Here is a 23,607-nt window from a genome sequence, read left to right on the forward strand (position 1 = left end):
CCTCCCTGACCAAGGCCCTTCTCCCCCGATTGCTCAGTTTGGCTGGGCGGCCAGCTCTAGGAAGAGTCTTAGTGGTTCCAAACTACTTCCATTTAAGAATGATGGAGGCCACTGTGTTCTTGGGGACCGTCAAAGCTGCAATTTTTTGGTACCCTTCGCCAGATCTGGGGCTAATGCTGTCTCGGCGCTCTACAGACAATTCCTTCGACCTCATGGCTTGGTTTTTACTCTGACATGCACTATCAACTGTGGGATCTTATATAGACAGGTGTGTGCCTTTCCAAATCATGTCCAATCAATTGAATTTACCACAGGTGGACTCCAATCAAGTTGTAGAAACATCTCAAGAAAGATCAATGGAAAAATTAGGCACCTGAGCTAAATTTCGCGACTCATAGCAAAGGGTCTGAATACTTATGTAAATAAGGTATTTTTGTTCTTCTAAAAAAACTGTTTTTGTTTGTCATTATTGTGTGTAAATTGATGATGGAAAAAAAAGTAATTTAATCAATTTTACAATAAGGCTGTAATGTAACAAAATGTTGGAAAAGTCAAGGGGTCTGAATACTTTCCGAATACACTGTAGTGTCACTCTCTGGTCCTATTTTCTACGACCCAGTCGATGCTCTCTAGCGTGGACTTGTGAAAAATGTCTGTCAGGCAGATGTGGTCAACAGAGCCCAAAATATCTCTGTAAATATCTCAGTGCATATTTGACCGTTCAAAGAGAGACCCAACTTTCCAACTATTCAAAGCGAGGTGCTATGGCAAAGTTGATCTGGGATGGTTTGGATAACTGCCATTATGATTAGTTTTATTGTTGCAGTTGAACCTCATGATCTCATGCTGATTGCTAGTGTAACAGTGTTACTTTCGTCTCTCTCCTCGCCCCTACCTGGTCTCGAACCAGGGACCCTCTTGCACACATCAACAACTGCCTTCTACGAAGCATCATTACCCATCGCTCCACAAAGCGAGAGCGAGTGACTTCACCGATTGAAACATTATTAGCGCGCACCACGCTAACTAGCTAGCAATTTCACACCACGGACCCTCTGCACACATCAACACCCTCGAAGCATCATTACCTATCGCTCCACAAAAGCCGCGGCGGTTGCAGAGCAAGGGGAACAACTACTTCAAGGTCTCAGAGCGAGTGACGTCACCGATTGAAATGCTATTAGCGCACACCCCGCTAACTAGCTAGCCATTTCACACCGGTTACACTAGCTGCACTGAGGCAAACTAGATGAAGCACTACAGTGAGTCTATTTGCAAGTAAGCATTTCATTTTTCCGTGTGCACTATGCTGTATCCTGTGCATATGATAAATCAGCTTTGATTTCATTTGATTCCAAATGCCAGCTGGTTTGTTTGAATCAAGTTGCATTACTGGTATTAATTCTGTATTCACCTGATAATTACTCTTCAGCTTTCTGCTGTATTAATATCCTTCTCACCCATGTTGAGGAGTATTCAGGGTTGTCTTGCTAAAGGTTGTCTTGCTAAAGGCAGGGGGTGCATGAGGACATCATGGGTTAAGCATCTCTGTGCAAGCTGTGGAAACTATGGCCAGCTGAACCTTCCTTCTCCTGCATGCAAAGAGGGAGCCCAAATGGCATGTGTCTTTGATTTGCCTCAAAACATTTCCCTGTACACACACACACACACACACACTTTTTGATTATTTCCAGGGAGGGCTAATGCTGTCAACCTTGAAGTACATACACACATGCCCAGAATGTTTGAGTGATGACACCCATTTTTAAACCACCCTTTGGAGTGAAATCCTCTCAGAACTAGCTGCAAAGCCAGGGGACACAGGAAGTGATGTCATGGGGTTCCACTGGTGTCCCTCCATCATTTAGACAGGTATTGTGCCTCTAAACACCAATAAAACAGCTTCTGGTGAAAATCAAAACTCTACATGGTGTGATGACCTGTTGTTCCATACTGGCCTGAGAGATGTACTCCATTACATGGATATGAGTGCAGTGAAAGACATGGGAAACTTCTCTGAGAAGAGAGGGCTAACGTTGTGTGTCTCATGGAGGGCCTGAGGAGAACTGGGCAGCTGCTCACTGCCTCTCAACAGCTCAGCTGACATCACTGTTTTTCATGGGAGGCACCTGCACCCTTGCCTGGCTACCCATCCACATTACTCGGGCCAAACGCCACGCCCACTAACGTTTCTTCTCCACGATGAATCTGGTTTGCTTCCTCCCCGACGACTTCTCGAATGCGAACACATTCAAACCGTTCTGATTGGTCCCATAAACCGATGGGTTGGACCAGAGCTGGTCTACATGAATCAGCACAAACGACTTCTGGGATGGTAGGTTCAGACTCATGTATGGAGTGATTGAAAGAGCAGCCAAATTAAATTCAGGATGAGTCGTCATGCAACTTTCTCTCACTCGCTCTGTCTCTCTGCCTCTCTCTTTTCCCATTCTGTCCCTCTCTCTGTCTGTCTTTCCTTTTGTCTGTTTCCCTCTCTTTAAGTCTTTTCCTTTCTCTCTCCCTCTTTGTCTCTCTCTCTCTCTCTCTCTCTCTACCTAATTCCCCCTCTCCCTGTGTAAACTCGTGTGGATGGATCCGTTGCATCTGGAGGGACAAACACGTCCGACTCGGAGCAAACAATTAGGTCACCTTCTCAGTTTGCACACTGTACATGACCTCATCACCACGGCTACACCACTGCGGGGAATACACACACTGATGCACTGCATATGTTCCACACATGATTTCTCCACCGGAAACCTACTCCACACAGCGGAACGCTGCTGCTCTAGCCCCAGGGGCCGGACACAGGTTCCCTGCGATAGGAACCTAGAGAACCCCTAAGCCACTGTACTGTAAATTCCTCTTGTAAAAGGCTTTTTCCTGACAAAACCACCAACCTTTTTCCTGTTCCTCGCCATGGCCTCTGGAACAATGGGCAAGAGCATGCCAGAAACTGAGAACAGAGACCTGTACGGTAGTTACCCCGACGCTGACACGCTCACTGGAGCCCAGAGGACTTCGTATTCAGACGGAAAATCAATTCTGTGCCCCCCTAGGGAAAGGAAGAACACTAAAAATGATGGATCAGTGTGTACTTTGGACAGCCTTCAGCTGCTGTCGTCTTTCCAAGTTCCGGGAAGGCTCAGGGAAAGGTGAATGCCTATAATCAGTGTGACTGTCGGGACCTCGTACAGTCCAATAGTTATGTTTTACAGTATCCTCTCCAAACCACTCTGATGAGAGGAAACAGGTTCAGCTGAACCCTCTTTCTTGATTGCAGGATCATTTGAGTGGTAAAATTACCACAGAACACAAACGCAAAGAGTGTTTAAGAGAGAGCAAGTTTATATTCTACCTAATTAAAATATGGATAGAAAGTCACACAAGCAGGACCATCAGTACATCCATATATATATATATTTTTTTCTCTCTCTCTCTCTAGCTCTCTCTCTCTCTCTCTGCCTAGCTGTTGTAAAGTAATTCCCATGAACTTGGGCATGTGCAAGCTTTCCAAAGTTATTATTATTATGAGCATTAATACAACACAGCCATGTGATATGGAAAGCATGTGCTGGTGGGCACAATAAGCAGAGGCATGGTTTTCGTCAGAGTGCTGCTTGTTTTCCATTCATTGTGGTAAAAAACACAGTGTAAAGATTGTATTTGTGTGCTCTGTAACAAATCAGTGTTGTTTTGAATGGCATTGTTTACAGTGTGCCCAAACGGTCTATCAATTATCCCTGTCACAAGGACATGTGTTGGAGGTTTTCCCTTGTTGTCTTGGTTGGCTAGGTAGGCGTAAAATTGTTTGACTCTGCCCTTGGTTTTGTAGTCGGATTGTATCTGAATCGTGAGTTTGTGTTGTTACATTTGAACCACAACAGGGAGGAACTCTTGGCCCTAATGGTAACTGAACCATAGAAATCACTACAGGACTACAGGACATAAAACGAGAGGGTTATAGTTTCTCTAAGCTCCAGAGTTCTATTTCAGTTGTTGATGTCTTGGACTCCGTGTTTCTCCCTCAATCTGGTCACAGTTATTAACAGAGCCATTCTGTTTGTCTCCCTCCCGCCTCTGTTTCTCCTCTAGTCCTGTGCCCCATGTTGTGTCAAAACGGAGGGGTCTGCATCCAGAAGGATCGCTGCCTCTGCCCGCCAACCTTCACCGGCAAGTTCTGCCACATCCCCGTGGCCACGCCCTCCACCAATGACATTGAGAAGCCTCCGCGCATCCCCTCAGTGCTGGCCAGTCAGCAGCTGCTGACCCAGTCGGAATACATTCTCCCCCTGCAGAGCCAGCAGCAGAGCCACAGTCAGCCCAGCGGTGGTAAGTGTGACAAGGCCGGCCTCATTTGTGGCAGCGGTGGGATCTGAATGGTGATGAATGAAACACAAGTTGCTCTTAAATTAATACATTAGACACAAATCTTTAAAGCAGAGTCTCTAGTGAAGGATCCTCTCCTTGACAGTAAGACTGGGATTCATATCAAATAGAAGAAGGAAGAGCTCTTGAATGAGCACAACAACAGCTAATTCTCTGCAAATTGAGGTGTGATTCTGACATGTTGATAAAATACATTTGACAATCATAGCTAACAGCATTTTTTTCACATTTTCAAATTAACCATCATTAATTGCCTAATAATACATTACAAAATTATGCTTTCGTCTGACATTAGTTATCTGTGGTTTGGCTTTGAATGTGCAAAAATGGTCAACTAAGTTTCACACAGTTACACACGTCTTTCCTATAGATGAATTCCATTCAAACTGCACCGTGTGTGCTGTGCTAAAGATGACAGTTATACATGACTGTTTTCCCTTGCCCAGGACTCAACACTTAAATTGTACCGCTCAGTGCCAATAGGTAATAAGCCTTGAAACACGGACAGCAATTCCTCTAGGTCTCTGAGACATTCACAATCACTAATTTCCCATTGTTTTAACATCATTACAATGCATATTGAGAACACTCCGATTCGGCTACTTACGAATACTCTCACTGTTATGCCATATGTGAATTTTGGATGTTATGACAGCCAGATGTTTCTGGCCAAATTGTATCAGTTGACATACACTCTCAGATGGTGAAGTATATTTGTACTACATGAAGAAAAGACAAACACTGACGTTTCCCTGCATGGTGGTATTGAGGCCCTGGAAAATACACGTCATCATATTCGCCAACCACTACTAACTACGCAGTTGGTGAAATCTGAAGCTTTAACAGTTACACTGCAGTCAGATGGCACTTGTTTTAGGATACAATATGGTTGGTAATCTTCTGATGCTTTTAAAGATGTTATCATAAGAATGCAACCCTGAGCTCATGTGTATTTGTCCATGCTCTATAAAGCCCAACGACATCAGTGTGGCCTGTGTTCGCTGCGGGGGGGGAGCACAACCAAAAGTTAATGACAGTGAAATCTAAACAATGTGCTGAACTCATACTAACAAAAGAAATGTCGGGGTCAATTATGTTGACGAGCTGCTTCCAAAAGTCCACGCTCTGTTCCAGGGCTGGGAGAGTGTTTGGGAGTAGAGCTCTGAGGGCTTACGCAACCTCACTGAGGAGGCCTACATTGATAGAAGGGTCTTAGACTTATCTGGCCTGCCAATAGAGTACCACAGTATGAGTCATAATACCCATAAAGCCTAGTGGTCAAACAAGGAAGTGGTTACAATCATTTTTCCACCATTCATTTTTCCCATAGGTGATTTTAGAAACACTTAAAATAAGGGCTCTGTTTCGTGTATGCTTACCCTGGCGTGACGTTTTGATAACAGTGTAAATCTCTCTAGGACAAGGTGACTTTTATCAATATATTCGCCTGTATCTATTCCCCAAAAATGAAATGCTAATTAGCTGCTAATGTGACTATCATAAAGAACTACAAATGCCGTGATTATATGGACGAGACTGCCGAATCGAGGCAAAGGTAAGAATCTCTGCATAAACTATCTAATGCTAGCTACATTTAGTAATGAATAAATTGGCAACATTTCTTTAAATTGAGAATTCTGTGTACTGTCTTGTGCAAGTTTTAAATTGACACAATACCTGTCAGCTAGAGGATCAGGTTTGAAGGTAAGACCCAGGTGCAGACAGTGTCGAAGTAACACAAGTTTATTAAATCGAACACGGGCAGGCAAAGGTACAGGACGGCAGGCAGGCTCAGGTCAGGCAGAGGTCGGTAATCCAGAGTAGTGGGGAAAAGTTACAGGTCGGCAGACAGGGTCAGGGCAGGCAGAGGTCGGTAATCCAGAGTAGTGGGGCAAAAAAACAAAATGAACAAAACGAACTGGAAACAGATAAACAGAGAACACAGGTATAAATATACAGGGGATAATGGGGAAGACGGGTGACACCTGGAGGGGGGTGGAGACAATCACAAAGACAGGTGAAACAGATCAGGGTGTGTCATAGAGATGATGTGCAGGAGCTTGCAGGGATATGTAGTCTTTCCTGATGTCTACTTTGATGCTAATTAGCAGTTTCGAACCTGAGAGTAAATAGAGATTAATATATTGATAAAAGTCACCTTGTCTGAGAGAGATTTATGCAGTAATCAAAATGTCACGCCAGGGTAAGCCTACGCAAAACACAGCCCTTGTGTTTCTAAAATTCCCTATGGGAAAAATGAATGGTGGAAAAACGATTGGAACCTTTTCCCTGTTTGGCCGCTAGGTTTTATGGGTCTTACAACACCTCTACTGTGGGGCTCTAATCTGTAGTGTTTATCATAAAACATCGTTGTCCATGCACATCTCACAAATCCACTTGTATCAGCAATATACTGTACCTCTTTCTAATGGCAAGTTTGATACACTGATATTTTTTCTAGCGCAGCCAGGACTCTTACACTCTATTTCCTTGGCAACTTGTGATGCAATTTAGCATCACAACCGCAGTTTGACAACCATCAATTGGACCACCCCTAAGGGCTATTCAGCCTGTGGTGAACGTTTCCTCTTCGCTTGAGGGGGAGTGCATTTAGGAGGGCTGATGCCTGCTCTGTTTTCATCTCCTTGTTGACTAAAAGGCAAACTTTTCATGCGTGTACCTTGTGAGGTCACCTTTATTTTTTAGCGTGCAAAACAAAGGACACCTCTGTTATGCTGTCAGAACAAGCTGTGAGGACGAGGTCGGCCATTACTGCAATACTGTTATGTAACGGCCAGACAGTGTGAAATAGTGAATTGGCAATTAAAAACATCTTGTCACAACTCAAGTGGGGTGTAGACCATCAGCGAGTAAATTCCAAATGATCTCAGAGTTAGTCTATGAACAGTTATGGGAAATCCTGCAGGGGTGAGACAGTGGGATTGCTTGTTAACCACAGAGAGCGAACACCTGAGACATGTTTGGTTCCAAAACACTGTCTCTGATATGGTTCCATTGTCTCCGCTTTTTATAATTGATGCAGCCGTGTTGTGGAGTTCAGCAAGTGAGCCTTGTAAAATCCATAGTATGATCATAGAACGAAATACCCATTTGCACTCTCATTGTTTTGGGGCAAATGAAAAACACAATCCAAACTGCATCTGTAAATGAAACATTATGTTGGCTACATATCTCCAGGGCCCTCGTGTAAACAGTTGCGTAAAGCCCTGAATAGTAAACCAGGTCCTATGGGCCTGATATTACGGATAGCTAGGAGGTGAAGAGTCCAAGGTCCTGAGTCTTGATTTTGGGTCTTGATTTTAGCCTTATTTTTAGCCTTTTCATTTTTTCAACCTAGGACAAACTGTCCACAACTGTTCATTTAGTACAAACAGATCTGGGACACTCAGTCACCCAGAATTAACTGATTATCTCCTTGCCTTTTTAGTCTGTAAATAAAGCCCAAGAAAAGGTTGAGATATGAGTCAGGCTCTGGCCTTCCGCTCAGTCTGGGCCTCTTGGCAGTGTAGTGGCTTCACCGTGGGGGAAACGTTGTGCCAACGTTTCCACTCCAGTCTTTAAACGATGAGAGGCTGCCATCATGACTCACAGTAATAGCATGTTTTAGGAGAACAACCACTCAATAAAAGACATACAGGGGGGTGGATACCCCACACACACCCTCCTTTGATTCTTAAGATCTGCAATAGTAACAGGGCTTCACACTCGCTTCCTAACAAATGGAATGACTGAAGACCGCCATTCAAAATGTAACTTTGAATTGAAACCACATCAAAGACTTTGTATCACGCACCAAAGGCACCTCACATACATGGCAGCTCCCATTCATATCCACTTCCTTAGTTAGCCGTCAGCACAAAAACCATTCAGCTATTGGTAAATGTGAACCACCAGGACAGAGTTCAAGTGAGAGGTCCTTCATAGGATGACCTCTGACCCCTGGAGGCACAACGGGTCAGGGCAGGATCAGGCTCTGTGCAGAGACTGTATGGAGTCAGCAGTGTTTACTAATGCTAACCCCCACTAGCTAACCCCTAAACCCCATTCCCGTTTCACCCTCCCCCCAGCGTCTGGCTCATCCATGGTCAAGGTGCGGGTGCAGCACCCCCCAGAGGCCAGCGTGAAGATCCACCAGGTGCTGAAGGTGGGGTATGGGCCAGGCACAGTTAGGGAGCAGTCGGAGACGGTCACCTGGTCAGCAGGCCTCTCGGGGGCCAGGACCAGTGTTCTGCCAGGGGAGCGGGCCGAAGCCCCACCACCCAAACCCAGAGTCCAGGCCCAGACACTCCACGGTGACTCCACCTACACAGAATCCTCCGGATTCAAGTACTGCTTCAGGGAGGTCCGCAACGGCCAGGTGAGACTTCTCAAAATTACTTGTACTATTGATTCCTACAGATAACTCCCAAAATAAATGAAACACTTGAGTAAATGAGGGATACAAAGTATATTGCACAGGTGTGGAATTAACATCCCATCATACTTAAGGTCATGTATAAAAATGCTGAGCAGGCCCAGTTGCCCATTATTTTGGCTACCATGGCTAGAAGGTGCATTGAAGCTGGTCTGGTGCTTCGTGGTGGCCCAACACCCTATTAAGGGGAGGTAAGCGAGGTTCCCTATTTATGTTGGTGTTTCCTTTATTTTGGCAGTTACCTGTAAATATGTCATATGCATTAAATGATGTAGCTAAGTCTTAAGCAAGCCAATAGAAATAGGTGGCATCTCTCATTGTGGTTGTGCCTGTTTAAATCCAACGCTCTTCCTTCTCCTATACCCCTCAGTGCAGCTCACCTCTCCCAGGACTCAGGAGTCAGGACACCTGCTGCAGAGGGATTGGACTGGCCTGGGGCATCAACGAGTGTGTCCTATGTCCTCCTAACACAGGTAAAATACAGTGTGCCTTGTCCCAGTTCTCCTTTGAAGTGAAGCTTGGCCTTTTGTCCGTATCCCTCTTCTCTTTTTTTAAACGTTTTTTTAATTCAACCTTTATTTAACTAGGCAAGTACACTGGTTTTCTCCTTTCAGTCTTTCTATCACAAAATGGTTTAATCCTTTTTGTCCCCCCACCTTCTGTCCCATTTGTGTACCTACCTCTCATCTCAAAACCAATCAATATATACCAGAAACCAATGGGTAGGTCACTGCTGATTAGTAATCCCAGGTGCAACAATCAACAAAAAGTAACACTTGTTGTACACCATGATCATATTCACTTTGTTTTTTGTTTATGTGTACATGTGTAGATTAAATAATGTATTGTAGATGCTATGCCATGTTTGAATAGGATTGTTTTTAGTGTCTCAAAACTCAATTTGAGTGATCCACAATACATTTTTTGTATTATTGTGTGACACTTAAATACATTTTTTTAAACGGTATGTCCCATGCTACAGTATGGTGGCTAGCCTACCAGCTTGTTCTTGTTAATCTCCTCTTCACTACCTTATTGACATTGACTATGGTTTTTCGAAAGGCCGGAGTGCTTCAGATTGGAGTGGAATTCCTTTTAGAAACCTTAAACCAGATGGCCTTGCTCTGTTGTTTGAGATTAAATAAGAACGTATGTATTACAGTGTCAAATTATTAACTAGTTATAAACAGTACATAAAGTTGTTGACATGTTTTACTCCAGACCTGACTAACCTGAATGGAATGTACTTTTCTGTTGGCCATATTTGTCATTAAGTTGGCTTTGCCCTCTCGCCTCCTAGACCATATCAACATCATGTCAAAAAGCAGTGAGCTAATGTTCTGTTTTCAACTTCTTTCATCACCACTATTCATTTTAACAGGAATCCAGACAGTCCTGAGAATGTTTTAGGTAACTCTCCTCAGCCATGCCGGTAAAAGAAAATGACTTGTTTTAGATAGCAATGCCCAGAAATCAACATGGTCTTGTTTGCATCTGTTCCTTTGAACTAACAGGGAATTCATACTATTCCACATTATTATTATCAGTAATGGACATATTATGTAACAGATTGACTCCACGCTTAGCCAGAGCCCGTAAGAAATACAGAACATTATGTCGCCTGCTCTGTAGGGTCATTGATAAATACAAACACATGGAAGTAAATCACCAAACAAGGCTGTGTTTCTTTCTGTTCGACGACCTGGAAGACATGCATGGTTTTCATCATTTTGATTTAGACCACGAATGAAACCTCCTCAATTGCAATTTCTCCCTCCTTGCAAACAATTCTCCAAACATTACCATAAATAAATGGTTAATACCAAACAATAGAGGCCTTGTCCAAAACTCTGGCCTGGGATCACAGAGTTGTTTGAAACACTTAAGTACTTTCTCCTTTCCATTTCCTTTGAGGAATGTCCTTTGAATCTTTACTCTGCAACCTCAAGTTACTTCACAACTTCCCACTTGTCTCCCAAGACTGCAAAAGTCCTCCAAATAGAGCTTTGTTTGATGTGAGAGGAGAGACAGCTGGGAGGGAGATTGTTAGCAGACAGGTGACCAATATTGTGTGATTTAGGCTGCCAACAGTCCAGCAAACAATTGGGAGTAACATAGCTAGCTAGCTCGCTGGAGATGGGGTTGATAGCCAATGTTAGATGAGAGTGTGTTTTCCACTCTAGACTGACGGTGAGTCATCATGCTCGTATGGTTAAAAAAAAAACGTTGTTTGCTTTTGCTTCATTTAGTTGACCCAGAGCGTTCCGATGTATCCCATGGCTCCTGTACGCTTGGCTCTCTCTCTGTGGTGCTACATGGTGCTAGTCTTCCATGGTGGGATCATGGACTGTACAGTACACACAGATTGACCACTAAAAGTATCTGAAATCTCATCCAGGCTCTGCAGGAGAAAGACAGTCTAGAAAAGATTGACCCGGTGAATTTTGAGCCATCACTCTGGTTTTACTGTAGACACAGCTATTGTCACTACATGACTAGGTATCCCCTTTCCCTTTACAACATTAGGGCTCACACAGGGTCTCCCGAGTATTGCTATTTAAACATCATTATGTGAATTGCCTTTTCAGGAAATGGAGTCGATGGGAGCTGTCCGGCTGGATTTGAGAGGATCAACGGCACCCAGTGTGTTGGTGAGTACCATCAGTCCCTCTGAGTACACCTGACTATACCACTTACTGAAGAATGATGGTGGTCTTCTACAATCTTAGATAAAAGGGTTCCAAAAGGGTTCTTCTACTGTCCCCATACCTTTTTGGTTCCAGGTAGAACTCTTTTGGGTTCCATGTAGAACCCTCTGTGGAAAGGGTTCTAAATGGAACTCAAAAGGGTTCTACCTGGAAACAAAAAGGTTATACCTCGAACCAAAAAGGGTTCTTCAACGGGTTTTCATATGGGGACAGCCGAAGAACCCTTTTAGGTTCTTTTGGAACAGGAGAACTGACAGGAAGAGATGTGTGTTGAAATGTTATGAAATTATATTTGACAGTATTTATTTTTAAACAAATACCAGGTGAAACAGGGGTGAAAAAGAGAAGCATTGCAATGGTCTATCTTCATAATATGACCTCTCTCATTTTCATTTGATGTTTTGAGTGTAACAATGTATGATATCACTTCATCGAGTCAGCAGCTGTCTCCTTAGCTTGTCACACTGTATTCCATATAGGCTCAGCTCAACCACACACACAGAAAAGCTATTTGAAGCAGCTCATTATTCAACCCAGTCTTGTCACTTGGCCCAGAGATCTACTGCCGAACGCTGAAGAGTCTGAGGTGATAAGCTCTGAAACCATGAGCCATGCCTTGATTATCTGCCACTATGGAATGGCTGCTTCATCTGTCTCTGTAGAGCCTAATAAGATACGAGAGGGAACGGAGAAAACAGAGCACAAGTCTCCGCTGATGGCAACATGCAAATGCTATCATGCTAGCTATGAGTCACTCAGGCTCGTTCAAACACATGGGATATAGCGCTCAGATGGGGACATACCAATGTGGTTGCGCTCATTCATGGTGAATCTGCTATTGATCTGAGAGGGACACATACCCAAAGGCAGGCCACAGTGACACCATGCCACTCATCCGTATGATGATATATGCATGTAGTTTTAGTTGATAAATTACATATTGCAAAAACATCACCTGCGATTCTTCAGAATAGCATTGAGGCTCCTGGTATTATAATGTACATGCACATTAGTTAACAGCTGATATAAATGGGAAGAGAAAAAAAATCTACATTGATCTGTAAGTTAAATTCACGAACTTAAAGGAGCATACTGTATTCACCTCAGTAACATGCCTCAATGGATATATGTATTACTGTTATTTGTCAGGAGAAACTTTTTCACTCCTGCATCTATATAGAACGCTTTAACATAGTAACTCGAATGGATTAGGTTCTGACAGATGATGATACAAACCATATTTGCAACGCTGCCTTTAAATGTCTATTTTGTAGCACGAAGGTCTACAGTGAATTGGTGATGAGTTCAGTTCACTCCTACAACCCAACAGATGCAGCGTATGCGAGGCCAGTTGGTTGTATAACCTGACTGCTATAACCATTTCTCCAGGAAGAGCCAGAGAGTGTGAGAAGTAATGACTACACCAGGCCCTGTTGCATCACTCACTCAATCTCCCTAACTCCCTGAGAGTTACAGTACATCTCGTGTCGTAAGCTGCTACGATATTGATGAGGACGGGGTTGGATAAACACTGATATGTTTATGTTATGGTTTTCGTTTACACTCACGTTGGATGTCGCCAGACTTTTTAGTTGAGTGTTTCCAAGATTATGAGTTCAGGTTGGGGCTAGTTTGTCCAAGGTCTCAGCTAACACTACAGTTTATAAAAATGTATTTGTTTCACATAGAATTAACTCTGGGCACAAATGTTTGGCATGTCTAACCATCCTCATTGGGTTTCAAGTCAGTCACTATTAATATCCTCAGAATATTAATGTCCTCTGTGACCAGGGTCTCCCCCTGCAAGTACAGTATATCAGTGGGAGCCCTATTATCTCCCCGGCCTTCAGGAAGAGGGTTCATGACTGTTTCCTGTCTGTGGATCCTATGGGTGGATGGGGGTTAGGGAATAGGGATGTGACCGTAGTGTTTCCCTTCCTAGATGTTAATGAGTGTTTGCAGCCAGGCTTCTGTGAGAACGGCAACTGTGTGAACACTCGGGGGAGCTACAGTTGTGTCTGCAGGCAAGGATACATACTGGACGCCTCTCACGGGATCTGTATCTGTAAGTAGCCTACAGGGCACCCTGCTCAAAGGAAAAGGAAGAGAATGCTGCGCTGCTATGCCGCGGTGTCTGGAATGAGCAGGAATAACGCATGGCCGAGGTGCTACGGAGCTGAACTGTACAAAACATTACACACAACCTCCCATACAAAAAAACATGTTGAGTAAAGAGATAGAGGAAAATGGAATGTGTTTAGGATGTGTTGGATATTAGCCAACGTACTGTAGCAGTGTTTCCCCAAGGATTTACTTCCAGCAGCGGTGGCAAAGGTGGGGGGTGGGGGGCCATGGCCAATGGTGCAAACCGACCCCAAACATTTTGTTTTACAGGTCATTTCCTGTAATTCTACATATTTTGCCATTTGTGTTTTTTTTTTTTTTTACAGTTTTAAAGCTAGTTTCTTGCAATTCTACATATTTTGTCATGAGGCTGAGAGAATAAATTGCCGTTTTAAAGCTAGTTTCCTGCAATTCTACACATTTTGTCATGGCTTATGTTGTGTTCTTATGCTATCTGAGTGACTCAAACATTAGAACAAAATCAATGGGATACAAAAAGCTAAATCAATCATTATATTTGTATTTATTTTTTGATTCTCTCTAAATGTCTAGTTTTTATTTTGTTGATTCTTAGTTCTCAAAGGTGGTCTTTGAGAACTAAGGGAAAAAAAGATATAACTCCATTATCTTTTCTTCATACTTTATATCAGGTTTTCGTCATTTTACACTGAAAACGTTTTACCTACCAAAAAAATGTTTTCTATCTTTTGGAGTGGCGGCAACAGTTTAGCAGCGACGGCTGGGGAAACACTGTGTAGGACAGGTAAACTGCCTCATGTAATAAAAATGTCCATTATCTTTACTCATGCTGATCCCAAAAATGAGTTCAACTTTCACACACTTTTAGATTGAACATTATTCAGTAGTACTTTACATTAACTGTGCTGTATTATATCATACATAAAACATACATTACACATCTATACGCACATCATAAACATGGCATTACAGCGCCTGAAGTTCTGTGACACTCGGCCTGCTTATTCTAACCGGCATTTTACGATGGTCAGTGCTTCTGAAATGCTGGTTGGCCTGTGTGTTGCCTTTGGATCTGACGCAGTTTGCATCTGCTTGTCTGGGGCCACCCTCTCTATCCAGTCCGCCCCAGCTCTTGGCTCTAACTGTTGGAAGCTGTTTGTTTTGTGCATCGTTGACTCTGAGCGGTCATCTTTAAATAATGTGTTGCCAAAAAGTTCATGGGAATGCTTTCAGCTTTTCTGTTTTCTTGCTCTCTGAAGCGAGGGTTTAACAGCGATAAATTCTGTCGTTTCTTGTTTTTTCTGACGTGTGGTACTTCTGCAACTCATTGTCTGTCTTCAGTTGAATATTTCTGTTTCTTAACCCGACTAAAGCAACAGAATGCCTACCAGAAGTGACACAAATTGTGACACAAAAAGCAAAGACGAAGAGTACACCAGCATTATATTTCAAGATAATGTGTGAATCAACAATCAGCATGTGGTTGGGCCTGCATGTTGGGTTTGGTGTCTTTTGCTTGAGGCCTTTTGGGGCATGAAGCTGTTTCAGTATGGCTATAATACCACTATCTTCTCTCCACCATAATCCCATTGGCATGTCCTCACCCTGTCTTCCTCTTGCAGCCCGTAAGGTGATCTCGGAGGATAAGGGCCAGTGCTATCGTATCCTAAACTCTGGCTCTGGCCGTGGTAGCTGCTCCGTGCCCATCCTCAGGAACATCACCAAGCAGATCTGCTGCTGCAGCCGCGTGGGCAAGGCCTGGGGCAAGAACTGTGAGAGGTGTCCCTACTTTGGATCAGGTGAGCATCCCTATTCTGATTCAAACCTCCACATCATACTGGTCCGGCATTGGATAATCATAATGCAGCTAGTGCCCAGTGTTAACATCTGCCTAAGTCACAGTATGTACACTGAACAAAAATATAAACACAACATGTAAAGTGTTGGTTTCATGAGGTGAAATAAAAGATCCCAGAACATTTCCATATGCACAAACAGCTTATTTCTTTCAAATGTTGTGCACAAATTAATTTAAATCCCTGTTAGTGAGCATTTCTCCTTTACCAAGATAATCCATCTACCTGACAGGTGTTGCATATCAAGAAGCTTATTAAATAGCATGTTCATTACACTTTGTGCTGGGGACAACTGGCATGCTGACTGTAGGAATGTGCACCAGAGCTGTTGACAGAGAATTTAATGTTAATTTCTCTACCATAAGCCGCCTCCAACGTCATTGTAGAGAATTTGACAGTACGTTCAACCGACCTCAAAACCGCAGACCACGTGTATGGCGTTGTGTAGGCAAGCGGTTTGCTTATGTCAAGGTTGTGAACAGAGTGCCCCATGGTGGCAGTGGAGGTATGGTTAGGCACAAGCTACGGACAAGGAACACAATTTAATTTTATCAATGGCAATTTGAATACACAGAGATACCGTGATGGGATCCTGATGCCCATTGTCGTGCCATCATCTGCCACTATCACCTCATGTTTCAGCATGATAATGCACAGCTCCATGTCACAAGGATGTATTCAGACCCTTTTCTATGAGACTCAAAATTGAGATCAGGTGTATCCTGTTTCCATTGATCATTGTTGAGCTGTTTCTACAACTTGATTGGAGTCCACCTGGGGTTAATTCAATTTATTGGACATGATTTGGAAAGGCACACACCTGTCTCTATAAGGTCCCACAGTTTACAATGCATGTCAGAGCAAAAAACCAAGCCATGAGGTTGAAGGAATTGTCTGTAGAGCCCTGAGACAGGATTGTGTCAAGGCGCAGCTCTGGGGAAGGGTACCAAAAAATGTCTGCAGCATTGAAGGTACCCAATAACTCAGTGACCTCCAAATGGAATAAGTTTGGAACCAACAACTCTTCCTAGAGCTGGCCTCTCACCCAAACTGAGCAATCGCGGGAGAAGGGCCTTGGTCAGGGAGGTGACCAAGAACCCGATGGTCATTCTGATAGAGCTTCAGAGTTCCTCTGTGGAGGAGATGTGAGAACCTTCCAGAAGGGTATAATGACAAAGCAAAAACAGTTTTTTATCACATGTATATATGTATTCAGACCCTTTACTCAGTACTTTGTTGAAGCACCTTTGTCAGCGATTACAGCCTCTAGTCTTCTTGAGTATGACACTACAAGCTTGGCACACCTGTATTTGGGGATCTTCTCCCATTCTTCTCTGCAGATCCTCTCAAGCTCTGTCAGGTTGGATGGGGAGCGTTACTGCACAGCTATTTTCACGTCTCTCCAGAGATGTTCGAGTGGGTTCAAGTCAGAGCTCTGGCTTGGCCACTCAAGGACATTCAGACACTTCTCCCGAAGCCACTCCTGCATTGTCGTGTGTAGATTTATAAGTGGAAAAAATGATTTAATACATTTTACAATAACGCTGTAATGTAACAACATTTTGAAAAAGTCAATGGGTCTGAATACTTTCCGAATGCACTGTATATAGGTATGAAACACACTAACCAATTGAATCCTGCATGTGGCGTTCTCTGTTTGCTCCTGACAGTTGCTTTCAAGGAGATCTGCCCAGCAGGGCCTGGCTACCACTACTCTGCCTCTGCCATCAAGTTCAACCAGAGGGTGGTGGAGCAGCACGGGACTGGAGGTCCCCCTGTCATATCCCAGAGCACCCCACAGACCAGGCCACAACAACCAGCCAGTAGTGGTGCACAGACTCCCCAAACTAGTCCCCAACAACCTTCAAGCTCAGGCTTTTTCACTCCCCAAACTAGACCCCAACAGCCAGATGGTAGAGCTCTCATACCTCAGACCAGGCCCCAGCAGCCATCGAGTGGAGGCTCCCTGTCCCCCCAGGGCAGACCACACATCCCAGCCATCTCTGTTACAGCAGGACCCACCCGGGTGGTGACAGGTGAGTAGAGAATAACTCATAGCAACCTTAAGGAGATTCCTCACCGTACAATGAAGAGTTTCATTCCAAAACGCGATATAACCATTTTCAGAACTGTTTGTAAATTGACATGACTTAAAAAGACATCTTATGTAGGGCTGTTATGGTGACCATAGTACCGCCACACCGGCAGTCACGAGTCATGACCTCAGTCAAATTCCCTCTTCCCCTGATCTGATTTGATTTTGATTTGATCCGATACAGGTGCATGATAATGGTCCATTTAAAATCAAAAATAAATTCACACATCTATTATTTAGTATGTGTAAAGACACGATTAAATCGAGAATAGTCTGATGGGTGACAATATTAGCCTATCACTTGAATGATAAGGGATATATACTGTATATTGTGATATATTATTAGTTGTAAATGATATACAGCTTCTGTGCGGTAAGGCAAGAAAAGTTTAATGCCAAATCGTGGTCATACACCTCAATGTAGCCTAGCCCACAGGCGTATATGTTTTTATAACTTTTGTATCGCAACTAAAGTGGACAAATAACTTCTTAAAATGAAGCACATTAATCCGCTTTACAACCGGTGTAGAGCCTAACTGGGATACATAGGAGGCGCGTGAGTTTCAAGTTTGGGGAAGATCATTTTCACCATAAAAATGCACCTTTATAATAAAGCGTTGCATTTGCGGTCACTTTTGAGAATGGTGTTTTCCCGCAAATTGATTGCATTTTGGAACATTGGAGCTTATATACTGTCGTGTGCGCATTTCTGCGCTTATAATGTAAAGAAATAGGCTAATTGTTTATCAACATTTTAAGCTCAACGTTCTGATCTGTTGCGTCAGCCTCATTACTTTTAAAATATTTTTTAATGCGAGTTGTTGTATTAATTTGGGAATCTATCGCATCCCACAACTGCCCTAGACTATGTTTGGAATATTTATTTCTCGCACAGAAGGACAAGTTGACCAATAAAATAGATCAACTTTTTTATTATGGGGGATAGTGGATTGACATAGGCTAGTGCTTTTGCTGTTCGTTAGGCCTGCTCATCTTGTTGGCTGACAAAGTAAATGTGGACAGTTCTTCAATATGTGACTCTGAATTTGATAAGAAGGACGTGCGCAGTTGCGTCCCTGATGTGTCTCTCTTCACCTGTAGCCTACTTCGGAGCTGAGATCGATGCCTGTGAGAAGAACCCGATCACATGACTGGCATTGGCTATTAAGAATTGAGATATCTGAGAGAACCATGTGAGTGAGAGGTGCTTCGGAAAAACACGCAGCCAGGAGAAAGGAATTATAATTATTACATTGAGCCCAAGGGCAAAATGGCCACTGGCTGCAAAAGGCATGGATTTTTTAGGGTGCATTACGGCCACCCTAGGGGGATGCCGCCTGTAAAGACGACGCATTATCAAGTGCTTGTCAAATTGTGAATGAGAGACTGATGTAGTGTGTGCAGCCTGTGCAAGAAACAAAGCAGAGCTCATGCCTTTCATGTGACATTTTTTTTTTTTAAATCAACATTATTTGCATCATCCAGCCATAGAATGTATTAAAAATCAAAACATAGCCCACGGTTGTATCACGACTAAAGTTGCATAAATAACTCTATATTAAGTATATACTGTAGGTGTACCTGTTTCTTTGTTAGCCACTCAACACAGAACAGCGTTTGGAGAAAACATCCTTTCTATTTTATTCAGCTACAGTAGAATTAGGAAGTTTACATACACCTTAGCCAAACAGATTTAAACTCAGTTTTTCACAATTCCTGACATTTAATCCTAGTAAAAATTCCCTGTCTCAGGTCAGTTAGGATCATCACTTTATTTTAAGAATATGAAATGTCAGAATAATAGTAGAGACAATTATTTATTTCAGCTTTTATTTCTTTCATCACATTCCCAGTGGGTCAGAAGTTTACATACACTCAATTAGTATTTGGTAGAATTGCCTTTAAATTGTATAACTTGGGTCAAACGTTTTGGGTAGCCTTCCACAAGCTTCCCAAAATAAGTTGGGTGAATTTTGGCCCATTCCTCTTGACAGAACTGGTGTGACGGAGTCAGGTTTGTACACACACTTTTTCAGTTCTGCCCACAACTTTTCTATAGGATTGAGGTCAGGGCTTTGTGATGGCCACTCCAATACCTTGACTTTGTTGTCATTAAGTCATTCTGATGTCTTCCTGACTGATGTTGCTTCAATATATCCACATAATTTTCTTTCCTCATGATGCCATCTATTTTGTGAAGTGCACCAGTCCCTCCTGCAGCAAAGCACTCCCACAACATGATGCTGACACCCCCGTGCTTCACAGTTGGGATGATGTTCTTCGGCTTGCAACCGTCCTCCTTTTTCCTCCAAACATAACGATGGTCATTATGGCAAACAGTTCTATTTTTGTTTCATCAGACCAGAGGACATTTCTCCCAAAAATATGATCTTTGTCCCCATGTGCAGTTGTAAACCGTACTCTGGCTTTTTTATGGCAGTTTTGGAGCAGTGGCTTCTTCCTTGCTGAGTGGCCTTTCAGGTTATGTCTATATAGGACTCGTTTTACTGTGGATATAGATCCTTTAGTACCTGTTTCCTCCAGCATCTTCACAGGGTCCTTTGCTGTTGTTCTGGGATTGATTTGCACTTTTTGCACCAAAGTACGTTCATCTCTAGGAGACAGAACGCGTCTGCTTCCTAAGCGGTATGACGGCTGCGTGGTCCCTTGGTGTTTATACTTGCGTATTATTGTTTGTACAGATGAACGTGGTACCTTCAGGCGTTTGGAAATTTCTCCCAAAGATGAACCAGACTTGATTTCTTTTGATTTTCCCATGATGTCAAGCAAAGAGGCCCTGAGTTTGAAGGTAGGCCTTGAAATACATCCACAGGTACACCTCCAATGATTCAAATTATGTCAATTAGCCTATCAGAAGCTTCTAAAGCCATGACATCATTTTCTGGAATTTTCCAAGCTGTTTATAGGCACAGTTAACTTAGTGTATGTAAACGTCTGACCCACTGGAATTGTGATACAGTGAATTATAAGTGAAATAATCTGTCTGTAAACTATTGTTGGAAAAATTACTTGTGACATGCACAAAGTAGATGTCCTAACCGACTTGCCAAAACTATAGTTTGTTAACAAGAAATTTGTGGAGTGGTTGAAAAACGAGTTTTAATGACTCCAACCTAAGTGTATGTAAACTGTATGTTCAATTGTATTCTTCATACTATAAAATAATAGAAAATATTGCCACGGAATTCTAAGCAAATCTTGTCTGCTAAATTAGCTAGTGTAGCCGATCAGGGCCTAACATAAGGACAACTCAGAGTATTCTATTCTGTTCTTCTGAAATATACTACATTTTCTTCATATCATGTTTCTTTAGACCTGTCTAAAATAAATCATGGAGTTATTGTGATAGAGTAAGCTATATTACATTGATTTATTAGACTTTTTCAAATGTAGATGTTCCAAAGGTCTGCATCAGTGGCTTGTGTGGAAGCCAGGAGATGCTAAATGTGTTTATGTTAATTCACTTCTTACGGCTGCAGGGGCAGTATTGAGTAGCTTGGATGAAAGGTGCCCAGAGTAAACGGCCTGCTCCTCAGTCCCAGTTGCTAATATATGCATAGTATTATTAGTATTGGATAGAAAACACTCTGAAGTTTCTAAAACTGTTGAATGATGTCTGTGAGTATAAGAGAACTCATATGGCAGGCAAAAACCTGAGAAGAAATCCAAACAGGAAGTGGGAAATCTGAGGTTGGTCGATTTTCAACCCAGCCCCTTTTGAATACACAGTGGGATATTGGTTATGTTGCACTTCCTAAGGCTTCCACTAGATGTCAACCGTCTTTAGAAACTTGAATGAGGATTCTACTGTGATGTGGGGCCGGATGAGAGCTCTTTGAGTCAGTGGTCTGGCAGAGAGCCAGGTCCTGGTCACGCTCATTTCACATGATAGCGACCTGCATTCCATGGCTTTTCTACAGACAATGGAATTCTCCGGTTGGAACGTTATTGAAGATTTATGATAACAACATCCTAAAGATTGATTTCATACTTAGTTTGAAATGTTTCTAAGACCTGTATTATAACCTTTTTAAGTTTTCGTCTGACGTTCGGCTGGACCTGTACGAGCGTTTGGATTTGTGTAATAAACGCCCTTACAAAAGTAGCTAATTGGACATAAATAATGGACATTATCAAACTAAATCAAACATTTAATGTGGAACTGAGATTCCTGGGAGTGCATTCTGATGAAGATCGTCAAAGGTAAGGGAATATTTATAATGTTATTTCTGATTTCTGTTGACTCCAACATGGCGGATAAAAAGAAAAAATGTCCTTAGCGCCGTTCTCAGATTATTGCATGGTTTGGTTTTTCTGTAAAGTTTTTTTGAAACCTGACACAGCGGTTGCTTTAAGGAGAGGTATATCTATATTTCCATGTATTTCTGTAAAATGATGTGGCTCTGCAAAATGACCGTATGTTTTTGGAACTAGTGAATGTAAATCACCAATGTATACTGAGTTTTTAAAAATATAAATATGAACTTTATCAAACAAAACATACATTTATTGTGTAACATGAAGTCCTATGAGTGTCATCTGATGAAGATCATCAAAGGTTAGTGATTAATTTTATCTCTATTTGTGCTTTTTGTGACTCCTCTCTTTGGTTGGAAAAATGGCTGTGTTTTTCTGTGAGTTGATGGTGACCTAACATAATCGTTTGTGGTGCTGTCGCTGTAAAGCCTATTTGAAATCGGACACTGTGGTGAGATTAACAACAAGATTGCCTTTAAAACGGTATAAGATACATGTATATTTGAGGAATTTTAATTATGAGATTTCTGTTGTTTTGAATTTGGCGCCCTGCACTTTCACTGGCTGTTGTCATATCGATCCCGTTAACGGGATTGCAGCCCTAAGAAGTTTTTGAACAGTCAATTACCGTGAGAAGGGGAGTTATTTGCTTGACAATAACCGGCTGACAAGATTTCATGACCGCCACAACCCTAGTCTTATGAAAGAGATCTATTATCTTACCATGACATGGGTTAGTGAAAAAACATGATTCTGTTTGAAATGTGTTGCAAGGTCATTTTCTTTTAGAGAGACAAATAATCATGTTTTGTGGCAAAACGCTATATATCTGCCCCAAACAGAACTCCAGTAAAAAAAGTTTCCCGATTGGGTTTAAATTACATGTAATTAAGTATAGATACATATTAAAATCATCTGTTTGTTTCAACTAAATTGTGCAAATATCATATAGCCAATGTATTGTATCCAGAGGGTGAACAGTGTACTGTAGTGTATGCAGTGTGTTTTCTTTTTGGACATTTAAGCATCTTTTGTAACAATTTTATTGGAGTTAAATAAAATAAAATGTCATTCATTAGGATAAATCTAGGCAAGCGTTATGCGTTTGATTATGTAAACGTCAGGGAAGGATTTAAGGAATAATAAGGACATTGAAAGTCTGTCGCAATTAATTTGCAAGGATGGGTTGATTGTTGTTGTCGGGGTGACACGGCATGCTGTTTGGCTCTCTCCTTTTCATGAGCTTGTTTCAAAAGTTCCTCTTTCAGCCAACGGGAACAGATATAACAGGCTACAAACTGTCGAAGGGATCCATAATCAAAAGGTCCGTGACAATCAAGAGCTCAACGCTAGCGTAACCCTCGGTAGCAACTACCCAGCGCGCGAACAGCTGACTGACAGCTGTCTATCACCGCATCTAGCTGACTAAGCCAGGGGTTAGCCTACATGGATAAGATAAGGTTCTGATTACATTCCTAGGTGTTGGAAAAATATTTAGAGAAACCTAACTTACGACTAAGCAGACAAATATCATGCAAATGACTCACTTTTGCACCAGTGGCAAAAAAAGCATATGGATTGTTTCAGCCATCTGTACAGTGGATATAACCAGATCAATATATTTAAAGAGTTGGACCAACTTTTTGAATTTTGAATATTGTTCTAATTCTATTCATTCAGTTACATATACATTTTTTTTAATATTCCAAATGTAGCCTAATGTTAACCGGAGCTAACATGGCT

At 42.3% G+C, this 23,607-nt stretch overlaps 1 protein-coding gene across 1 annotated transcript in view; it reads left to right on the plus strand.

Moving 5' to 3' along the window:
• The window catches only part of LOC115141241 (latent-transforming growth factor beta-binding protein 4-like), a 63,343-nt gene that overhangs the window by 24,378 nt on the left and 15,358 nt on the right, over nucleotides 1-23,607 (plus strand). The window contains 7 exon segments of the mRNA XM_029680000.2: nucleotides 4,096-4,332; nucleotides 8,478-8,767; nucleotides 9,195-9,297; nucleotides 11,413-11,475; nucleotides 13,475-13,597; nucleotides 15,258-15,434; nucleotides 17,162-17,527. Coding sequence (XP_029535860.2) covers nucleotides 4,096-4,332; nucleotides 8,478-8,767; nucleotides 9,195-9,297; nucleotides 11,413-11,475; nucleotides 13,475-13,597; nucleotides 15,258-15,434; nucleotides 17,162-17,527 — 1,359 coding nt within the window.

Source organism: Oncorhynchus nerka, linkage group LG14 (assembly GCF_034236695.1).
Source record: "Oncorhynchus nerka isolate Pitt River linkage group LG14, Oner_Uvic_2.0, whole genome shotgun sequence".
NCBI classification, from domain to species: domain Eukaryota; kingdom Metazoa; phylum Chordata; class Actinopteri; order Salmoniformes; family Salmonidae; genus Oncorhynchus; species Oncorhynchus nerka.